Below are 21,199 nucleotides of genomic sequence, written 5' to 3' on the forward strand. Positions count from 1 at the left end.
GGACGACAATGACAAGATTTTGCAGCAGATCAACAACAAGCTAAGTCACCTGCTTGGCACCACAAATCAGCAACGAAGTCGGAGCTACAATCGATCGCCCAGCAACAACAATTACCGGAGCAACACACCCTCCAGGGACAATTCTAACCCTCAATTTTGCTGGTACCACAACAAGTACGCGGACAGTGCCCAACGTTGCATCCAACCGTGCTCTTTCCATGCCAACAACAGTTCAAAAAACTAAGCACCACCGTTGGAAATCAACAGGGCAGCTCCGACGGTCGTGACGCAAATGCCCCACAACGCTACCCATTGCTCAAAGTAAACATCTGCAGAATTTCGTCGTCCAATCGTCTCTTCGTTCCAGACTCCAAATCGGGTAAAAGTTTTCTTATCGACACTGGAGCTGACGTATCTGTTATACCACCCAGCACAATTAATCAACACATCGCGGTCACTAATGAACATACACTATTTGCAGCCAATGGAACAGCAATAAAAACTTATGGCACCACTCGCCTTACGCTGGATCTCGGTTTACGTCGCCCTTTCACATGGATTTTTACCATAGCCGATACCAAAATCCCAATCATTGGTTCAGACTTCTTGCAACACTTTGATCTACTGGTTGACCTCAAAACCTCAAAGTTAGTCGATGTCGAAACACGCCTATCATGCTGCGGTATATTTAGCCAACAATCGAATTCGGAGATAAGGAAATATAATATTCACTGCGAATTCTCCAAAGTACTGGAAGAATTTAAAGACATCACGCAGCTCAACTCATGTCCTTCTCAAGCAACAACCACCAACGTCACGCATTGCATCGAAACCAAAGGATCTCCACCATTCACCAGGCCAAGAAGGCCAGAAAATTCCAAGCAGCAAAAAGTGAGTTCCAGTATTTAATCATCCTTGGTGTTTGCCGTCCGTCAAAAAGCCCTTACGCTTCCCCGGTACACATGGTCCGTAAGGCTACTGGTGAATGGCGTTCATGTGGTGATTACCGAGCTCTCAACGACCAAACCACCCCAGATCGGTATCCCTTACCGCACATCCAAGACTGCACTCACATATTTTACGGGAAACACGTTTTTTCAAAGATCGATCTAAGCCGAGCATATCATCAAATCCCCATCGAGGCTCGGGACATTCCCAAAACGGCAATAACTACTCCTTTCGGTTTATTCGAATTCACCCACATGACTTTCGAGTTGTGCAATGCGGCACAAACATTCCAACGATATATGCATTCCGCACTGGCAGAGATGGATTTTGTCTTCGTTTACGTCGATGACATTGCGGTTGCATCAGTCAATATGGAGCAACACCAACTTCACCTCCGCCAAGTCTTTGAACGACTACGACAATTCAACCTCACTATTAATCCAGCCAAGTGCAGCTTCGGAAAGAAGTCGATCGATTTCTTAGGCCATCACTTTGATCCAAACGGCATCAAACCACTGCCAGAAAAAGTTAAAGCCATCTCGGATTTCCCTCTGCCCAAAGTCAAAGATTAATTTTTACAAGCGTTTCTTGCCAAATGCAATTCAACACCAAGCACCTCTAAGCCAACTTATCCCTGGAAATAAGAAGAAGGATTTAACTCCAATCACTTGGACTGACGCAACCATCAAAAATTTCGATGAATGTAAACGAAACCTTGCAGAGGCAACATTACTTGTCCACCCAGCACCGGCTGCGCAACTGTCTCTCTGTACAGATGAAAGCGATTTCGCTGTGCAGTGCTTCATCAAGTCGTCGATAATCGGTTCAAACCAATGGGATTTTTCAGCGTAAAACTATCAGAAACGGAACGCAAGTATAGCACATATGATCGAAAGCTGCTCGCTATATACCTCAGCATCAGACACTTTCGCGACATGCTAGAAGGAAGAACATTTGATATTCGTACAGACCATAAACCTTTGATATACGCTTTCTCGCAGAAACCGGAAAAATCCTCTCCAAGACAACTCAGACATTTGGATTTCATTAGCCAATTCACCACCTCTATAGTTCATATAGCCGGCATTGACAACACTACCGCCAATACTCTTTCTCGCATCTCAACCATCGAACGCGAAATGATCGACTACAAGCAACTAAGCATCGCACAAGCAAATTGCAAAGAGCTAAAGCGGCTAAAGTCAATCAGCATTCCGATCTGTCCACATCCAGCGTGCGACCTTTCGTTCCAGAGCCACTAAGGAAGAGCGTCATTAGCAAACTACATAACATCTCTCACAGTGGAATTGGATCAACAATAAAACTCATCAAACAAAGTTTCGTATGGTCCTCAATGCACAAGGATATTGCTTAATTCGTGAAACACTGCGTTCCTTCCCAAAAATCGAAGATTTCCCGACATGTTCGCTCGCCGCTACAACACTTCACGCTTCCTAGTAAAAGATTCGACCATATCAATTTGGACCTTATCGGACCATTACCCCAATCAGGTCAATATAGATACTGCTTAGCAATCATTGACCGTTATACACGTTGGCCGGAAGCCATCGCAATCGAGGACATGCACGCTAACACGGTAGCCTCAGCACTTAACGGTTCGTGGATCTCAAGATTTGGAGTTCCTGCTCGCATCACAACAGACCAAGGAAGACAGTTCGAGTCCAAATTGTTCCATGAATTGTCAGGAATGCTAGGATTAGATCACCTTCGCACAACAGCATATCACCCGCAAGCAAATGGAATCATCGAACGCTGGCACAGAACAGTAAAGGCAGCCATCATGTGCAAAAATCGCGTAAATTGGCCACAGAAACTTCCAATGATCCTGCTCGGGTTGCTATCAGCATTTAAGCCAGACATCCAAACAACATCAGCACAACTTGTGTACGGCACAGCCCTTCGCCTTCCAGGAGAATTTTTTCATCAAGAGTCTAATTTCCAACCGCAAACTGATTTCGCAAAGGAATTGGAGGAATTATGCGAGAAATACGGCCAATACAGACGGCGCATCACGACACATCTAAACCTTTCGTTTTTAAAGAGCAGGAACTCGCAACTGACGTCTTTCCACGCAACGACACTGTCCGTGGATCCCTTCAGCCACCTTACGATGGACCCTTTGAAGTGAAGGAAAAACAGTCCAAATATTTTACCATAAACACCGGCGCCCGATGCATTAAAGTATCTATTGACCGACTCAAGCCAGCCTTAATAGAGGTTCAACAGCCTACACCTTCATCCCAAAATCCATACGGAGACTCCAGAACCAGGACTGAAGACATCGCGGCGACCCCTGCGGTTAACCAACCTTCAAGACCTCGTCGTACAATTAGACTCCCTGTTCGTTTTAGAACATAAAGTCTAGGAGGGAGTACTGTGGCGGTCAGGTTTTGCCATCTGGCATCTCTGAAAAACTTCCCTGACTTTTAGAATTTAAGATTTATCCAGAATATATTATGGTCACTCTCTACCAAAACCGACGCTACGAAAGCCCACAAAAGAGAACACAAAATGTATAATATTTCATCAAGTTAACGGTTACAAAAATAAATTATAGTTTAAACTTAACGTTTTTTATATTTAATCAAACGCAAGATTGTACCTTTGTTGTTTAGCCAACCATAAATTTGTTGCTGAGACTAGAGTCAGATGGTGAGCTTGCAACACTTTGCAGAGTAGTATGAGTCCTTGCTTGGATCTTGTTGTATCTATCCACGAGAGGAGCGGCGAGCGGTTGTTTTTTTAACAGGATAATAAGTCATCGGGCGTCTAGGCCTCAAGTTTAGTTTCTTATTTTTTTCTGCTCTGACAGGGCAGCCTTTGTCTGTCGAGGTGAGTACGGAGCCTGACATTTGGGGAAAAATATTATCTGGACGCAGTAGTTTTTAGAATGCCCAAAAATTTTACATCCTTGACATTGTAATTTTCTACGGGAAGCACGTTCAACAGTGACTTTGTATCTACCAAATTGTGTTATTGTTAGAGACTGCAATTTTAGGGTCTTGCTTAAGGTTGATATAGAATTCATTTTGCCTAGTTATTTAATTAATTGTAGCTTCATTATCTTCCTTATTGAACTTTATTTTCTTCCAGTCTGCATTTTTGGGGCAACATGTATTTAGTACCACAAAGCCGTGGTCACTAAATAATTGTTCTTTCTCTGATTTGGAAACTTTAGCTTGGATTCCTTTGAGAACTATTCTGTAGGGTTTTTCTTCCTTAAGTGGCATTATGATAGAAAAAAGGAAGGAGGAAAGTAAGAAGAGGAACAGGAAGTAAAGGTGGTGTGGGGAATGCCTGTTCAATGCTATTTCCCATTTTTTATGACTATTAGTTAGTGAATATTTAACTTAGTTTTTACTCTTTCACTAATAAACGAATACCAAATAAATTAATAAATTAAATCTGCACTACCTGTAATGACCGGTAATCCGGACCTATTTTATTTTCATCAGACAGATCAGATGTATCGACGTCCCTGGTGGAACCACATCGCCACTAACACCTTCGGGTACAGAGTCAATTTGAAATACTATTTTAGCGGCGACTGCATTTGGCTGCATTGTTGCGATTCAAAGATCTGACTAATATAACACTGGTGATTTAACTTTTATAACAATGCTTTTTGTGAGCCGCCTTATAGATATCGTCGATGTCATTAAGACCCAGGCCAGAATAACAAAGCATTATCACTAAATGGGAAGGAACACTTTGTGAAATACAAATCTGAAGCTCCAGAACTTTAATTTTATTAAACCAATAAAATTTTAAAATTAGCAAAAGTATGTTTGATATAGAGCAGTTTTCTAGTACTTATTTTTTTTAGTATTAGTTGCGGTACATGTGACCATTCAACCCTTTTATCATTTATTTAATGCTTATTTATTATGGAAACATTTTGTAGAAAAATTTGTTTAGTAACTATAAGTTGAACTGTCCAAAATCCGTCCTTAAATGGCTCTTGTTTAGTTTTATTTTTAGCCAAGTTTTCCTTTTAGCTTTTCCCAAAAGGAGGGCTCTGCGGTTGTTTCTACCTGAACCTGCTAAAAGAGATAATTAAGTTAGTATTTTGGCAACTATTGCTAATTAACCGCTCACTTTTGACTGTTGTTGCGGGAGCACGTTTTTGCTTTTGGGTAAATATTGATCTTCGATCGCAGCTTGGTGCTGCCCCAGATCCTCCAACTGCTGGTTCCAGTAAGGCTCCTCAACCTGCTTCTGCTGCCCAAGATCGTCCAGTTTTTCCACCCATTCCACCTCCTCCACCTGCTGCTGTTGGCCGAGATCCTCTACATGTTGTAACGGTTCATCTCCAGCAGACCGATTCCACTTCCCTATGGTTACGGAGGCACTGGCTGGGGCTCCGGTGGCTCCTCCGCTAGCGGAGGCCGAGGACGAGGCTGTCTCTACTGGCACGTGGAAAGTGTAGTCCTGACGCTGGTACTCGTACCCCCCAACTGGCCCACCCTTGTTGTAGGGAACCGGCGTGCTCACATTGGGGGAGGCATGTAAAGGTCGAGAACGGGTCATCTCGACCTCCAGACCCGGTTCGTCACCCTCAACAAAGGTCTCCTCGTAAGTGTGCGGCGGCTGGTCACCGCGGTCTTTGGAGAATATTGGTTTGTAGACAGCAGTGGCGTTGGTGCTTCCTAAATCTATCACGTACCCACCGCCGTTGTCCGACGGAAGGTCAATAAGTCCCTGACTAAGTAGGAAAAGGGTTCTGCGCCAGGTGACCAACTCTTCTCCGAGTTTACCGTATCGATTCTGTAAACGGCTTAGGGACCACTGGTGCCGTTTCTCCCAATTTTGAATATCGGCGGTAGACATTAGAATGCGATGGTTCTCGGAGGCCAGATGGAGCAGTTCGCCCTCTCGAAATTGTTGCAGGTCGCTATTAGACATGCCGTAGTATCGAGCCAACTGGTTGATGCGCCCTAGCTCCTGCTTTTGCCAGTCCTTGAGCTGCTGCTCCGAGATTTTGTATCTCTGTGAGAAGTCTTGCAGTAAGCGGGAGTCCTGGGTCTGCCAGCTTATTAGCTCTGCCTGCGTCATGTTTTGGTTGCCGATGAATTCGTAAAGGCGGTCTCGCTCCCGCTGCTGCCAAGAGCTTAGATGATTTAGGCGGCGCTGCTCCAGCACCTGCTCGAGCGACATTTTTCTGATAAAGATGCGTTGCACTGGCGCCAACTGATCCAGACCCACTTGATAGAGCTGGGCCATTTGCTTCTGAAAGCTCGTGTCATGTGAGATAAACTCGAGGAGCTCCTGCTCTGTTATTACAACGCTAGCTGCCACTTTTCGCAGGCGGGTTCTCTCCTGATCGTGCCAGTTGGTGGCCTGCTGTTCGTTGTCCTCAATTAAACCCAAGTTCGAGAAACGACGCAGCTTATCCTGAATGAATAGTTGCAGCTCTTCGATATTGACTTGGTACTGAGGGGCTAAGAGGTGGACATCACGCAATAGTAGATTTTCTAGAAGCTGACGACTCTTTCCCGTATTTTTGACGGTCGAGTAGATCCGTTTTAATTCAACAGCCTGCCACGAGAGGCCTGGACCGCGGTCGATTCTGCGCTGCTGTAACTGTCTATTAAGCTCGTTCTTGTACCACGCCTTCAGCTCCTCCACAGTCACATGATACTGGGCAACGGCGTCCTGCACGTGCTTCTGATCGTTTTCCAGAAGGAGTTCCAGCTCCTCGATGGTCCACCTCTGCTGCTTGCGCTGTTGCTGGTTGATCAGATTTTCGATGTGTAACCGTTCCTTATCTTGCCACGGAGAAGTGACAAGGCCCTCATTACTGGCGCTATTTTGCAGCCAAAAGTGAATATCTTCGATAGTCACGTGGTACTGACGTGCGATCTGCTCAAATATTGGTTTGTTTCGGATCAAGTAGCTCTCAAACTCTTGCCGAGAGAAGGGTCGCTGGAGGGTAACGCTTCGAAGACGGACCAGTAGTTCGTTTTTCCAGGAGGCAGACCGGTCGCCAACCCATATATTGCTGATATCCTCGTATTTGACGTTGTCCTGCGGACGATCGATTACTCCGATGATCGAAAGTCGAGCGGCTTCCCTTTGAACCTGTTTATAAAAAGATTTTGAGTTGATTTTAATTTTAAATGTACCATTGCCTGCCAAAACAGACCAAAGTTACCTTTGCTTCATAACCTTCAACAATTTAAAATTTATTAATTTTAAATTTTTCAAGAATATTCTTTTATTTAATTATACCCGTTACTCGTAGAGTAAAAGGGTATATTGTATTCGTGCAAAAGTATGTAACAGGTAGAAGGAAGCGTTTCCGACCCTATAAAGAAACTATAACAACTAGAGGATTGGCATTTCGCATGTAGATTTTAGGAGTTCCTACGCAGCGCAAGTTTGTTTCAAAATGGTGCCACGCCCCCTCTGACCCCCACAAGCCACAAGCTGTGGCCACAGTTTTGATGAAATTATGAAAATGTTAATTGATATGTATTTGTTTCGTCAATACCTATCGATTGACCTAATAAAAGTTTGCAACGCCCACTCTAACGCCCAAAAACCCATTAAACGCTTAAGCCTGGCTAGCGCCTACATTTCCGTCTTTCATGGTGCCATCTAACGGATGACTTTGGATCAGCTGGCCAAGGTGCTCAACAGAGTCCACGTTAATTCTCGATAAGGATTTCTATTAAAGGAAATTGCGATGGTTTTCATTTGTCAATACCGAACTATATCCCAAGAACTATGCAAATCAAATCTAGTTAGCCACATTGGAGGTCTGAGTCAAACAATGGCGTATGTGTGTATGTATGTAAGCATATACATATGTATGTATTTACATTGTACACAGTTGCAATTGCCCGGCAAAGATAACTCCTTTCAAAGAAAGCTATTCGCTATACCCGTTACTCGTGTTGTGCAAACATTTAGACTTTAATATACATAATACTATTTAAGAATGTATGTGTTTAGCCAATATAAGTATGTATGTTCTTGGTCTGAGGAACTTGTGAGATGGTTCTGAAGCCGCCTAGCTGGGCGCGACCGAGCGGGTCGCAGGTTGCGGATAGCGGACGACCGCACTCGAGGCCAACTGCGAATAAGCTGGCGGTGGAAATCAAACACGGAATCGTGGACGGAAACCCCAGCAAATAAGCAGTCCCGGACAACCAGCGGGTATCTTGCAACGAGGCAGTACCGACGATGCGATTTGTTCAGCCGCATCTAAACAGTTGCTTTACACAAACCCAATATCCCCCATACACACCTACCCACTTCCTCTCCCAAACAACATCTCACTCCGGGCCGGACTACGGTGTAATTCGGACCGTGCCAAGAGTCAGCCTGGCTGGGGGCCCGGATCAACAACTAGCTCAGTCTCAAACGGTGGGCTCAGGGAGATGGCGACCCCCTGTTCTATCTATCGCCTTACCCGGGTAACGCGGATCTCTGCCCGGGCGGACCTTTCCCCTTCTCCGCAGCTCGTGGGACCAACTATGGAAGCAACAAATAAAAACACAAACAAAAAAACGAAGACGGGAACTCCACAAAAACCCGGCGCTGCAAAGACGAACGATGGTTCCACTGCAAGCACCAGTAGGGCTCAGAAAGGGCCCCATCCCAAACTAGGGATGTCGGGGGACAGAAAGACTGTCGCTAACGCCTCTGCTATGTGCGCATCTGCGCCAAAACCAGCGGTAGGCGCAGCAAAGTCGATCGGGTCACCCGCTGGTGCAAAGAAGTTTACATACGCAGAGAGACGGACTGCCGCCCAAACCCTGCGCTCGCATGCCAGAAGCACTGTCGCCACGCCTTCGCCCGAATGGCTCAAGAAGGTAGAGTGGGCAAGGAGAAGAAGGTGCTCAGGCGAAGAGGCAACGTTCCATAGAGCTGCCCGGTTCGTCGGCGAAGAGATCGAAGATCCAGCCGTCGGTCTCCTTTGCCGAGATCACCAAAGATCGGGTCCTACTTGGGCTCATAGATAGGGGAAATCCGGAGAACAGGATCCCCAGAAGTAAATGGAAGGCGGTTGAGTCCAAGCTGTCTCTCATTTGCCTGCGTATGGTACGCGAGAAGCCCGGTTCAGCGCCTTGCTGTATGGACGCGGGCTGGTACCAGGGCAGCGTAAAAGTGGTGGCCTGCGATAATCAGCGATCAGCTGACCTATATAAACAGGTGGTAGCTCAGCTCGGTGCAGTCTACGTAGGGGCGAACATAGTCGCACTAGATTGGTGTGACGTCCCCAGTAGACCGCGAGCCAGAATTTGGCTCCCAGCAGCAATCGCATCACCGGAGGACATCCTCTATATGTTGCAAGAATGCAACCCACATCTCCCCACAAAAGACTGGAAAGTCGTTAAGGTGGAGGAGCACGTAGGTGACGTGAACCAAGCGATCGTGGTACTAAATAAGGAGTCGGTCGCTCCCATAGAGGCTGCTCGGGGAACGCTCAACTATGGGTTCAGTGCCATACATATCAAGATATATAAAGGGGACTCTAATTCCTCGGGAAGTCCTGCCGGCAACCCAGCTGAGCAGGTGCTTGCGGAGGAAGTGGAGGCCCCTGGTGTGCCGGAGGACGGCTATTCAACCGACTCGTCGCTGAGCAGAGAGATGCGAGCGATGGGACCGGCAATCGACGAAGTGGACCTGAGCGATTCGGAGGCCGACGTTACTGTGGTGGAGGTTGCAGCTGGGGATGTCGCTAAGACTCCTGCAGATCAACCTACATCACAGTAAAGCAGCGTCAACTGCTCTTTTGCTTCGCCTGGCCAAAGGCGAAGCCGACGTGGTCTTAGTTCAGGAACCCTGGCTAGCAGGAGGCAGGGTTGCTGGACTAGGAACAAAAGACTACAAGCTTATGCTTGACCCCAAACAAGGTAAAATTCGAACCTGCATTTTAGCCAAACGGCATCTTAGTACATTTCTGCTTCGCAACTACAGCAACGGAGACAACACAGCAATAAGCCTGGAGCTGCAAAGCGGCTCTTTTAGGATGCTATCGGCCTACATGGCTTTTGAAAAGGTAGACCCCCCAGACGCGCTAGTCAGAGGACTGGTACAGGAATGTGAAGAGCTTAAGAAAGGTTTGGTGATAGGATGCGATGCAAATGCCCACCATACTCAGTGGGGCTGCCCTATCAACAACGACAGAGGTGAGTCTTTATTTGATTTCATACTTAATTCGAACTTATTTCTTTGTAATAGGGGCAATACCCCTACTTTTATAACAAAAACGTGCCAAACGATCATAGATCTAACCCTGGCATCAGATTCACTCATAAGCACAGTCACAAACTGGGCTGTCTCCGACGAGCACTCATTTTCAGATCATAGGTTTATAGAGACAACTTTGTCCCTAGTGTCACCTGCGCCGGTCAGCTTTGCCAACTCCAGGCGGGAAAACTGGAATAAATACAAAGAAATTCTATCGAACTTCCTCCCCAGGGAGCCACCAGAAAGCACTCTTTGCACTCAGGAGCTAGATAATATAGTAAACAAATTCACGGAAGCATGCAACGCGGCATTCTCAGCTGCATGCCCGTTAGGGAAACCAAGAGGTAGGAAAAAACCTCCTTGGTGGACCCAGCAATTATCAATCCTCAGAGCCAAATGCAGAAACCTGTTCAACAGAGCGAAAGCTGCAAATGAGGACATAAACTGGCAAAGCTACAAAAAGGAACTAGCCACATACAAAAAGGCCATCAGAAAAGAGAAGAGAACTGCGTGGCAGAACTTCTGCTCGGATATTGAAAAGACAACTGATGCCGCAAGGCTCAGAAAAATACTTTCTAAGACAGCCGTATCCCTGGGCTATCTCCAAAAGGCTGACGGATCATGGTCGGACTCTAGTGAAGAATCCCTAAACCTACTCCTAGGCGCTCACTTCGCAGGGAGCCTGCAAACAGGACATCCCCCAGGAAGACACACTGGAGAAGGAATAAACTTAAATCTCCTACTATCAGACCGTAATATAAACTGGTCCATTCATAGTTTTAAGCCATACAAATCGCCGGGACCGGACAATATAACACCGGCACATATTTAGCAAGCAGGAGAACTAGCTATAAACTGGCTGAGAAAAATCTTCCAGACCATTCTTGCAGTAGGAGAACTACCTACAGCATGGCGGGAAACGAAAGTCGTTTTCATCCCTAAGGCAGGGAAAGCCACCCATACTACAGCGAAGGATTTCAGACCGATAAGTCTGACTTCATTCCTGCTAAAAATCCTAGAAAGACTGTTAGGTCTACATATTAGAGACATCATTGACCCGACGCAGATATCAGAGGCGCAACACGCATACACCAAAGGTAAGTCGACCGAATCGGCGCTACACTTGGTAGTAAGCAACATCGAGAAATCACTCAGTATACAGGAATACACCTTGATCGCCTTCCTTGACATAGAAGGAGCTTTCAACAACGTGCTCCCCACGGCAATAACAGAATCCCTCACTGAACTAGGGGTTGAGCCACCGCTGGTGGGGCTGATCCACAAATTGCTGATAAGCAGACTGGTCACGGCCACACTAGGGACCTCGACCCAGACTAGATTAGTGAACAGAGGCACTCCGCAAGGAGGTGTACTATCACCCCTCTTATGGAATATCGCGGTAAATAAACTACTGCGGATTCTTGAAGGAGGAGGCTGTAAAATAGTGGCATACGTAGACGATGTCGCTATCATCTTTAATGGTAGGTATCCACAAACGTTATGCGATCTTATGAACGCAAAACTAAAAACACTATCGAAATGGACTACAAAGGGGTAAATCCCTCAAAAACGGAACTAGTCCTTTTTACAAATAGATACAAAATCCCAAAACTTAACCCACCCACTTTAAACAACTGTAATCTCTCTTTTAGCAAGCACGCAAGATAATTGGGGTTACTATTAGATAAGCGTCTTAAATGGGGCTTAAACAATCAAGAGAGAACCAAGAAAGCGACCATTGCACTTTACTCTTATAAAAAAGCAATCGGGCTAAGATGGGGTATGTCCCCTAAAATCGTCAATTGGATATACATAGCGGTAGTCAAGCCAATCCTACTATATGGAGTGGCTCTGTGGTGGACCGCTTTACACAAACAATGTATCCTAACTCCACTTAACAAAGTACAGCGCATGGCCGCCTTGTGTATTAGTGGAGCCCTTCGAACTACCCCAAACGAAGCGCTGAATGCGATCTTGAACCTCCAGAGCCTGGACTTAGCAGGAATGGAAAGGGCGAAATCGGCAGCCATTCGACTAAGGGATACAGGGCAATGGAAAGCCCAACTGTATGGTCACGCTAAGATTCTTCAGCATGACAAATTGATCCCGCTAAAAACGGATCTATGTAAAATCAGTGAATACAATCACACGCCCTTCGAAGTTTGGGATCGTGGCCGACCGGGCTCAATAGACGCAATCTGTTTATATACAGACGGCTCCAAACTAGACGGACACGTAGGTGGAGGCATATACTCCGAGCAATTAGAGATCAGGCGGTCTTTCAGACTTCCTGACCACTGCAGTGTCTTCCAAGCGGAAGTGTATGCTATAATGGAAGCACTTGTCTGTTTAAGGGACTTAAACACCCAGAACAGACACATAAACATATATAGTGATAGCCAAGCGGCAATTAAATTAATCTACTCGAGAAATACAAACTCCCGAACAATAGCAGACTGTCGCAAATCTCTCCACGAGATGGCTAGTCAGTTTACTGTCAGCCTTATATGGGTTCCGGGTCACCGGGATATCGTAGGCAACTGTATAGCAGACCAGCTAGCCAGGAAAGGCACCACCATTCCTCTCCTTCCAGGAAAGGAGAATGTCGGCATGCCTATGGCTACTTGCAAGCTAATTATTAAAAACCATTTCAGCAAATTAGCCAACACCTATTGGCAAAACACACCGCAATGCCGAATCTCTCACCAGACATGGCCTGTAATAAACAATAAGAAAACATCAGAACTACTCAATTTCAGCCGCACTGAGTGCGGCATGCTAATTCGAGTACTCACAGGCCACTGGCTCGTTGGCGCACACGCCGGCAGGCTAAAAGCCCCAAAAAACGATTTTTGTAGAAGCTGCAGGGATGAGGAAGAAGAGGAAACGGTGGAACACCTACTCTGTTCATGCCCAGCCCTATGCAGGCTTAGACTGAAACACTTAGGATATCCTTTCATAAATGACCTGACCGAAATATCGCAGACTAACCTGAAGAGTATAAGCTCTTTTATTAAATCCTCCGGATGGGGGACTTGCTGATCGACCAACCTACAGGCTGACTCTTAACGGATAGGGGTCCCAAAAATAGAGATCATACGGTATCACAATGGACCCACAGAGGTCTAAGTGTACCAGGCTACAGTCTGGCAGCCGTCCTAACCTAACCTAACCTAAGTATGTATGTTTAATATTTCTAGTCAATTTATTGCACTCAAAAACATAAACATAAACACAACTGCTGGTGCAGGACAAAAGCTGCCTGTGCTAAAGCAGTGCTGGTGCTGATGCTCGTGCTGTAAAGCTGCCAGCACTAAGAGATCGCCGAATTCAAATTGATAATTTGAACTTTTTGTCCTTTTTTCCTGTGGTCACTATCATTCACATTATGTTAAAAAAAAAAAAACAAAAAAAAAACTCAAGCAGGCATATTTATATTAAGTTGTGTAGCTGAGTAACGGGTATCTAATAGTCGAAGCACTCGACTATATAGTTCTCTCTTGTTTTAAAATAATATTATAGTGAATTTATTCTTGAAATGCGTACTTTGAAATATTGTGTCAAGGCCCTTTCGGCGCATTTGTGTGTTCAGCTAACTTTAGATTTTTCAAATGGAAAAAGTTAACGCTTTAATTGTTTGATATCTTAAAAAGTCAGCATTTTAAAGAAAACCGAAAATCTAATTGGTTTTTTATAAAGTGTTAGGAACAACCTTTATTTAGTTTAATCAGCCTAATCAAAAACAAAATCCGGCATACATAATTACATCGAGAATTACATAAGTGTTTTTGTCTATACCATGTCCCTAAGATATTTTGAGACTTACAGGCTACAGATGAAAGACATGAACAGAACAGAAGGACATATGGGCTTCGAGATGTATGACAGCCTCTCGGCCCCAACCACAATTGGCATGAACCAATCAGTGTATACTTCATTGATGCCACCAAATCCGTCTCTGATTTTAATTGGTTCTAATGAAGAAACAAATATTTGTTTTTCTCTTCAAGACAGAACCAAAGCCGATAGGAAGAATGTAAAGGTGAAAAAGTTTGAGTATTCTTACGCTAGGGACATTTCATCTTTCAAGATAACTGTACCAAACGAGTTTTTTGAAGCCATATGCTCTTGCGACTTTTGGGCGTAATAGGGTTTTTGATTGTAACAGAGTTTGAAGCTAAGATAAATATGAAGGGAGTAGGAGTAAAACTATTTAGTAGAGTCCAAGCCAATGTACCATCTTAATTGGAGTGGATTCAAACCTTACGTCAAAAGAGTTTTTTTTTGAGGAATTCAAAAGTTATCGCTCCCTGGTAACACTGTAAATCACTTACTTCTTGTTCGAAAACTTGACCGTTTGTGGTTTCCAGTTCATCACCTTATAAGCATCTTAAGTTATCTAAGTTTTAGTTCACAAAGATCAAAAATATGTATACTTTTTCTTTAGGGTGCCTAAACTAGAATGCAAATCTTATCTTTTGTTCTAGTAGAATATTGTTCATTAATTTACCCTCATTAGCCAACGATCCCTTGCGGGACACCGGAGGTAACACGGAGAATTTCAAAAATTGAATTTTTTAAAATGTCAAGTTTCTGAACAAGAAGTAAGTGATTTACATAGTCAAACGCTTTACTAAAGTCAGTGTAAATGACGTATTTTTGAAAACTACTATTGAAGGCCTTTATCACAAATATAGTAAGCTCCAGAAGGTTAGTGACTGTGGATCTGTTGACATGGAGAAATAATTGATCTACAAAGGTGCAGCAAATGAGGAGTGATGACTTTTTCAAGAAGCTTAGGAATAGCTGACAACTTAGATATACCTGAATAGTTACTGGATTCTAACTTGTTACCTTTTTTGTAAAGAGGAATAACAAATGATTTATTCCAAATATGTGGAAATTGGGAAGTTTCTAGAGATAAGGTAAATAACGTGTGAAGAGTTTGCACAGGGCCTTAGCGCACTACTTAAGCACGCACCCAGGAATACCATTGGGCCCTGTCGAATAAACAGGCTTATCACGAAAAAGATCCAAAGTGGGACAGAATATGAGGTTCGACTTGAATATGGTGTAAGAATAAGGCTGCGATAAATGATCTAAAGGTGTACACGATAACTGGTCACAGAATCATCTGCTTTGAAAAAATCAAATTACATTAGTTAAAGGACAAGATTCCTCAGGTAACGCTGTCTAGTTTTTTTTGTCAAAAACCCCGATTTTCGCCCAAAACGTCGACATATTTGTTGCTCTAAAAATAATAAATTTTGAAAAAAAACTCGACAGCGTTACCTGAGGAATTTAGTTGAGAAATACTGTGTAAAATCTTAAAACGATCCGTCCGATAGATTTTGCAGGATCGTGTACACCGACTTTGAAATGGCCACTTTTCAGGAGAGCGTTTTAAAGTTTTGGAAACCCAAAAATCGAATACAAAACGAGTTAACTAACCTACGTTCAACTGCCCATAACTTCGGAAGTTTTACTCGGATCGATCTAAAATTTCAACACAATATTCTCCAGATGTTGTGCATTCAGAAAAAAATTTAAAAAAAGGAAAAAACAAAATTTAATACTATACCCCCCTTAAATATCTTGCAAAAACAGATTGATAACCGGCATTTTTATATTTCCTGAAAAGTCTGGACTTTACATTTCTTAAGTGTGTCAACTTTTTGCTAAACCAAGATGATTTATTCGAGATTGAAAAATAAGTTTATTGCAGTGTAAAAAACATTAACTGCATTGTACATATTATTGCATAAAAAAGATCAGACCAATTAAAGCCAGAAATAAAATTATTTAGCCTCAGAAAGTCTGCCTTGCGAACACAATGTTGATTTTTCTGATTTTACTTCTATAACTGTACCCGTGTCAATTGTAAGTTCGATTGTAGGACGATATGGATCTTCAGGTTGCGTGAGTGGTGCAACTCTGGACAGAAACACACCTTCAGGATTTGATACAAAACACAAATGAAGTAGATGACTTAGTGAATTTCGAACATGGTTTACTTGAGATAACAATATGTCAAGCCGTCAGTTAAATCATATAGTGCTATAGGTAGAAAGACATTCGATCCGTCCTCACTGGACCAAGTAACTCCAGGTATATTAAAATCTCCTAGAACTACCAACTGATCCCTATCGGAAAGCTTATTTGCAACAGACTATCGGAAAGGTTATTTATGGGGGTATGGTTAATTTGGTCAAAAAAATACCAATTTTCATAAAATTTTCACACGATACGGTGAATGTCAGATCATTATTTCAATTATCATTTCAATCAATTATTTTATAAGCATATCAAAATACAATATTTATGCTTTGTTTACACAAATTATCATCGAAAAAAAAAAGAGCCGTTTGCTGCCAAGCTCCGAAGGCGCCTCCACGAAAAAAGGTTTTGCAGTGAACAGCATAACTCGTTACTGGATCATCAAAAAAAAATTGTTTATTAATTAAGACGTTTCTAAAGGTAACTACGTTGAGTTTTTTTTGTTCAATTTTTAGATTTTTGGTAACACTTTAAAGTCAAAAACGTGATTTTATCCGAAAAATTCGATATATTAGTTATCATAAAATGAAAAAAAATTGTTAAATAATTAGAAAGTCTAGACAACGGCGGAATATATAAGTAAGTTAAGTATATAAAGTTACCAGGAAGCGATAACTTTAAAATTCAAGGGTCATGAGTTCCTCAAAAAATAACTCCTTTGACGAGCGGTTTGAATCAACTCCAATTAAAACTCCACCTCCCCGTCAAGATTGATAGTCATACCTATAAAATACCGATAAAGTCGAGAACCCCTTAACTAGGATCATATATATTGTAGATAGGTAAAAAATACGAATCCTTTGTGTCGTCGAATCTTACCCACATCTCCACCTGTTCGATAGTCACATGATAGTCGGAGGCGATGCCGTTCAGGCGCTGCTTGTCTCGCTTGAGGAAATCAACAAACTCCTGGTAGCTAGCGCCGTTGCGCTGCTGCTGCAGCCAGTCGTTGAATCCATTGCTGATTTTCTGCTGCCACTGGGTCTGCTGTTCGAACTGAACGAGGCCGGAGCTTTGTAAGCGCCGCAGTTCCTCCCGCATCCATTGGTCGACCTGGTTGATGCCAACGTGGTGCGTATGAGAGAGGCTTTGCAGCCGGGCGTGATCCTGGGTCAGCTCCCGCTCCACCTGCTCGTATGGCATTTCTTGCTGCTTCTTTAGCAACAGTTCTATTAGACGCTGCTGCTCATCTACCTGCCACTTGCTTAAATTCTCCACCTTTGCCTGACCCGTGGTGCGGAGGTTGATCAGCTGATGTCGAAGCCACCGCTCGATATCAACAACGTTGACTGAATACTGGTTAGCCAGTTTTTGCAGCCGCTCACGCTCCTGGTTTAGCTCCATCTCGAACTCCACAAAAGTCAGGTGGTTCTGCTCTTTAACCAGATTCTGCAGGCGCTCCAGCTCGGACACCTGCCAGGCGCTAAGGCTCTTCAGGGATTCTTCTGTAGTGCCCCTCAAGCGTTTTAATTCGGCAATCATCCACTCCTCGATCTGTTCCACGTTCAGGCGGTACTGATCGGCTAGGTGCTTTAGATGAGCGCGATCTGCCAGAAGTTTTTCCTCGTACTCCGCTGTAGTCAACGCGTTTTTGTGTTCAGCAATTAAGCCCTTAATGTAGTCGCGCTCAACTCTCTGCCATGTTTGCAGTTGCTCGATTTCAAACTGACCGTTTTTGCGTAAGTCTTCGATCACCTGCTTCACATAATTCTCTACTTCTACAATATGCACGTGGTGTTGGTCAGCGAGCTTTATTAGAAAACGGCGATCGTTGTTTACCTGGAATAACAAAGAAGTCAAATTTGTAGGTACATTGTTTTTAAAATACCATATAAAAACAAGAATGAACACCATAGTCGAGTTCCCAGTTCAGGATAGCTAAGAATGGATATCTCTCATTTAAACAATGGACTTACCGGTAATGCGTTAAATCCTCCATTTTACAATCAAGTTTATTTTTTTCCCAATAAAAAATATAAAAATATGTTGTACAAAATTTAGAAACGTATATCTATATATATATAAAAAATGTGCAGAAAATCAAGTTTCGGTTAAATTGCAAACCAAAAAAAGAAAGATAGCTATCTTGGGCATGTCAAAATTTGTATACCCTTGCAGACTCTATATGAAAATATAATGTTCAAGCAAAAAAACCGACTCGAACGAACAATTAACTTTTCGATCTCTGGCATATATTTCTGATTTGGTAAATAACGACTACATTTTGAAGCCTGGGCGTATATTTATAGTAGTGTGGTAGTTTATATATTTTATTGATTTACTTGATTTACTATTTTATATTAAAATACTTTTAAAATAATTAATTTGTAGTGTTGTGTATATATTGGTGATGCATTAATAAATCCGTGTTGACACGGATAAATGATTGATCTGCAAAGGTGCTGCAAATGAGGAGTAATAATTTTTTCAAAAAGCTTAGGAATAGCTGACAACTTAGAAATACCTCTGTAGTTACTGGCTTCTAACTTGTTACCTTTTTTGAAAAGAGGAATAACAAATGATTTCTTCCAAATATTTGGGAATTGGGAGGTTTCTAGAGATAAGGTAAACAACTTGTGAAGCGGTTTGCACAGGGCCTTAGCGCAATACCTAAGCATACCATCGGGCCCTGGCGAACGAACAGGCTTAACACGAAGAAGATCCAAAAGAAGAGAGCTTTCTGTTAAAGTGGGACAGAATATGAGGTTAGACTTGGATATGGTGTTAGATTAAGGCTGAGATAAATAATCTAAAGTAGAGTAAGTTGTTTGAAAAAATTGGGCAAATAAATCGGCTATTGCCTGATCTGTGGTTCTCGTCATGTTTTCGAACGACAGCGAGGAAGGAAAAGAATTAGATTTACGCTTGGTGTTAACGAAATGATAGAACTGGACCTTACAACGGTTTAAGTAACTATTATAACACTGAGCATTAAGCACGGTAAATCTTGACCGAGCACTTAAATATCTAGTAAAAACAGATTGAGAACCGGTATTTTTATATTTCCTAAAAGGTCTGGACTTTACATTTCTTAAGTGTGTCAACTCTTTGCTAAACCAAGGCGATTTATTGGAAATTGACGGATAGTACCACGGAACACAGGAATTAAAAAATGAGTTTGTTGCAGTGTAAAAAACATTAACTGCATCGGACATATTATTGCATAAGTAAAGATCAGACCAATTAAAGCCAGAAATAAAATTATTTAGCCTCAGAAAGTCTGCCTTGCGAAAACAATGTATTCGTTTGGATTTTTCTGATTTTTCTTCTATAACTCTACCCGTATCAAATGAAAGTTCGATTGTAGGGTGATATGGATCTTCAGGTTGCGTGAGTGGTGCTACTCTGGACAGAATCACACCTTCAGGATTTGATACAAAACACAAATCAAGTAGGCGACCTAATGAATTTCGAACATGGTTTACTTGAGATAGAGATATGTCAAGCAGGCCGTCAATAAAATCATGCTGTGCTATAGGTAGTAAGACTTTCGATCCATCCTCAGTGGACCAAGTAACTCCAGGTATATTTAAATCACCTAGAACTACCAACTGATCCCTATCGGAAAGCTTATTTGCTACGGACTTAATAACGGATAGGTGATTTAAATAATCAGGAAGTTCAGACAACGGCGGAAAATATAAGCAAGTTATGTATATAAAGTTATCAGGAAGCGATAACTTTACACAAATAAATTCAATGGTATTGAATTCATCAAAAAATAACTCCTCAGACGGGAGGTTTGAATCAACTCCAATTAAGACTCCACCTCCCCGTCTAGAGGGACGATCATACCTATATACCTTTTTTGAAATTGGTACACTGGTTTGGCCTCGACTAGGAAGTTTTACTCCCACGGACCCCTTCTTCTTTATCTTAGCCTCGAACTCTTTTACAACCATATTATCCGGCCAAAAGTCGCCCGAGCATATGGCTTCAAAAAGCTCGTTAGGGACAGTTATCTTGAAAGATAAAATGTCTCTAGCATAAGAAAACTTAAACTTTTCAACCTTTACACTATTACAATCGGCTTTAGTTTTGTCTTGTATATAAGACAATACATCAGAAGATGTTTGATCAGGGGAAAGCCGAGAAACGAAAGGGATTTTGGTGGAGCAGACATTGTTTCTGCAAAACCAACTTGAGCCGGTTGTCCGGACTCAGTCCCTTGTGGTGGTGATGCTACATTCTGAGAGATAGGTGGATCCACTAATTGTGAAACCACTACGGACAAATCGAAATTCTTAGAAGTCCCTGGTTGCATGCATTCTGTTTCGGATTGTTCGGATACCGAATCTTTTTTAGCTGCTGACATTTGAGGGTTTGCTGAAATCAGCTGCTGATCCGCCGGAATGCTCTGTTGTTCTTTTGATTTCGGTTGCGGGGTGTTCCCCTTTTGCTCCTTATCACCAGCGGCCTTTTTGCGCTTAGGGGACTCTTCTAATAGCTTACGGCCATTAAACTGCGAGTGCAGCGCAGAGAGGAGATCATCAGCTCGGCTAAAACTATCTCTAGCAACTCCGAAACAGCTAATCAGCCCCATCAGGCCGCCTTTAGTTTGGCGCATGAACGATTTCATCTCGTTCGCAGCCTCGACACAAGCGTCACAACAAAACTGCAAATTGGGCCCCTTTGAAAGGTCATCACTTGTCCGGCCAGTAAAATCGGACTAAATTTTTATTATTCATTTTATTTATTGGAACCACTGTACCAAAAAAACGAATTGAAATTTATAAGCGAGCAGTTATAAGTACCGTAAGAGCGTAGAAACTGCACGCTTAAAACTTTCAAAGCAAAGTGAGCAAGAGAGCGGGAGCGTAAATTAGTTAAAGTGAATGCACAAAAGAGAAACGGCGGGGATATAAGAAAAGAAAACACAGATAAGAATTACGAAATCTAAAACAATTTATTAGTATTATTACAAGTGCACTCGCGAAGCGAACGGAGTTTAAATTTATGTTTGAATAACCGG

At 42.9% G+C, this 21,199-nt stretch overlaps 1 protein-coding gene across 4 annotated transcripts in view; it reads right to left on the minus strand.

The window, feature by feature from the left end:
- Positions 1–4,696: 4,696 nt before the first annotated feature.
- LOC108041036 (tiggrin) overlaps positions 4,697–21,199 on the minus strand; it is a 33,237-nt gene continuing 16,734 nt past the window's right edge. For 3 of the 4 annotated variants that reach the window (XM_044460787.1, XM_044460786.1, XM_044460788.1), the window contains exons 4-6: positions 17,047–18,006; positions 5,068–7,050; positions 4,697–5,012 (exon numbers count right to left, since the gene is read on the minus strand). In XM_044460787.1, coding sequence (XP_044316722.1) covers positions 4,947–5,012; positions 5,068–7,050; positions 17,047–18,006 — 3,009 coding nt within the window. In that variant the 3' untranslated portion in view covers positions 4,697–4,946. The remainder of the gene's footprint in view (positions 5,013–5,067; positions 7,051–17,046; positions 18,007–21,199) is intronic. The other variant, XM_044460789.1, reaches the window with a different exon arrangement.

The sequence above is a fragment of the Drosophila rhopaloa genome, unplaced genomic scaffold, assembly GCF_018152115.1.
Source record: "Drosophila rhopaloa isolate 14029-0021.01 unplaced genomic scaffold, ASM1815211v1 contig_218, whole genome shotgun sequence".
In the NCBI taxonomy this organism is placed as follows: Eukaryota; Metazoa; Arthropoda; class Insecta; order Diptera; family Drosophilidae; genus Drosophila; species Drosophila rhopaloa.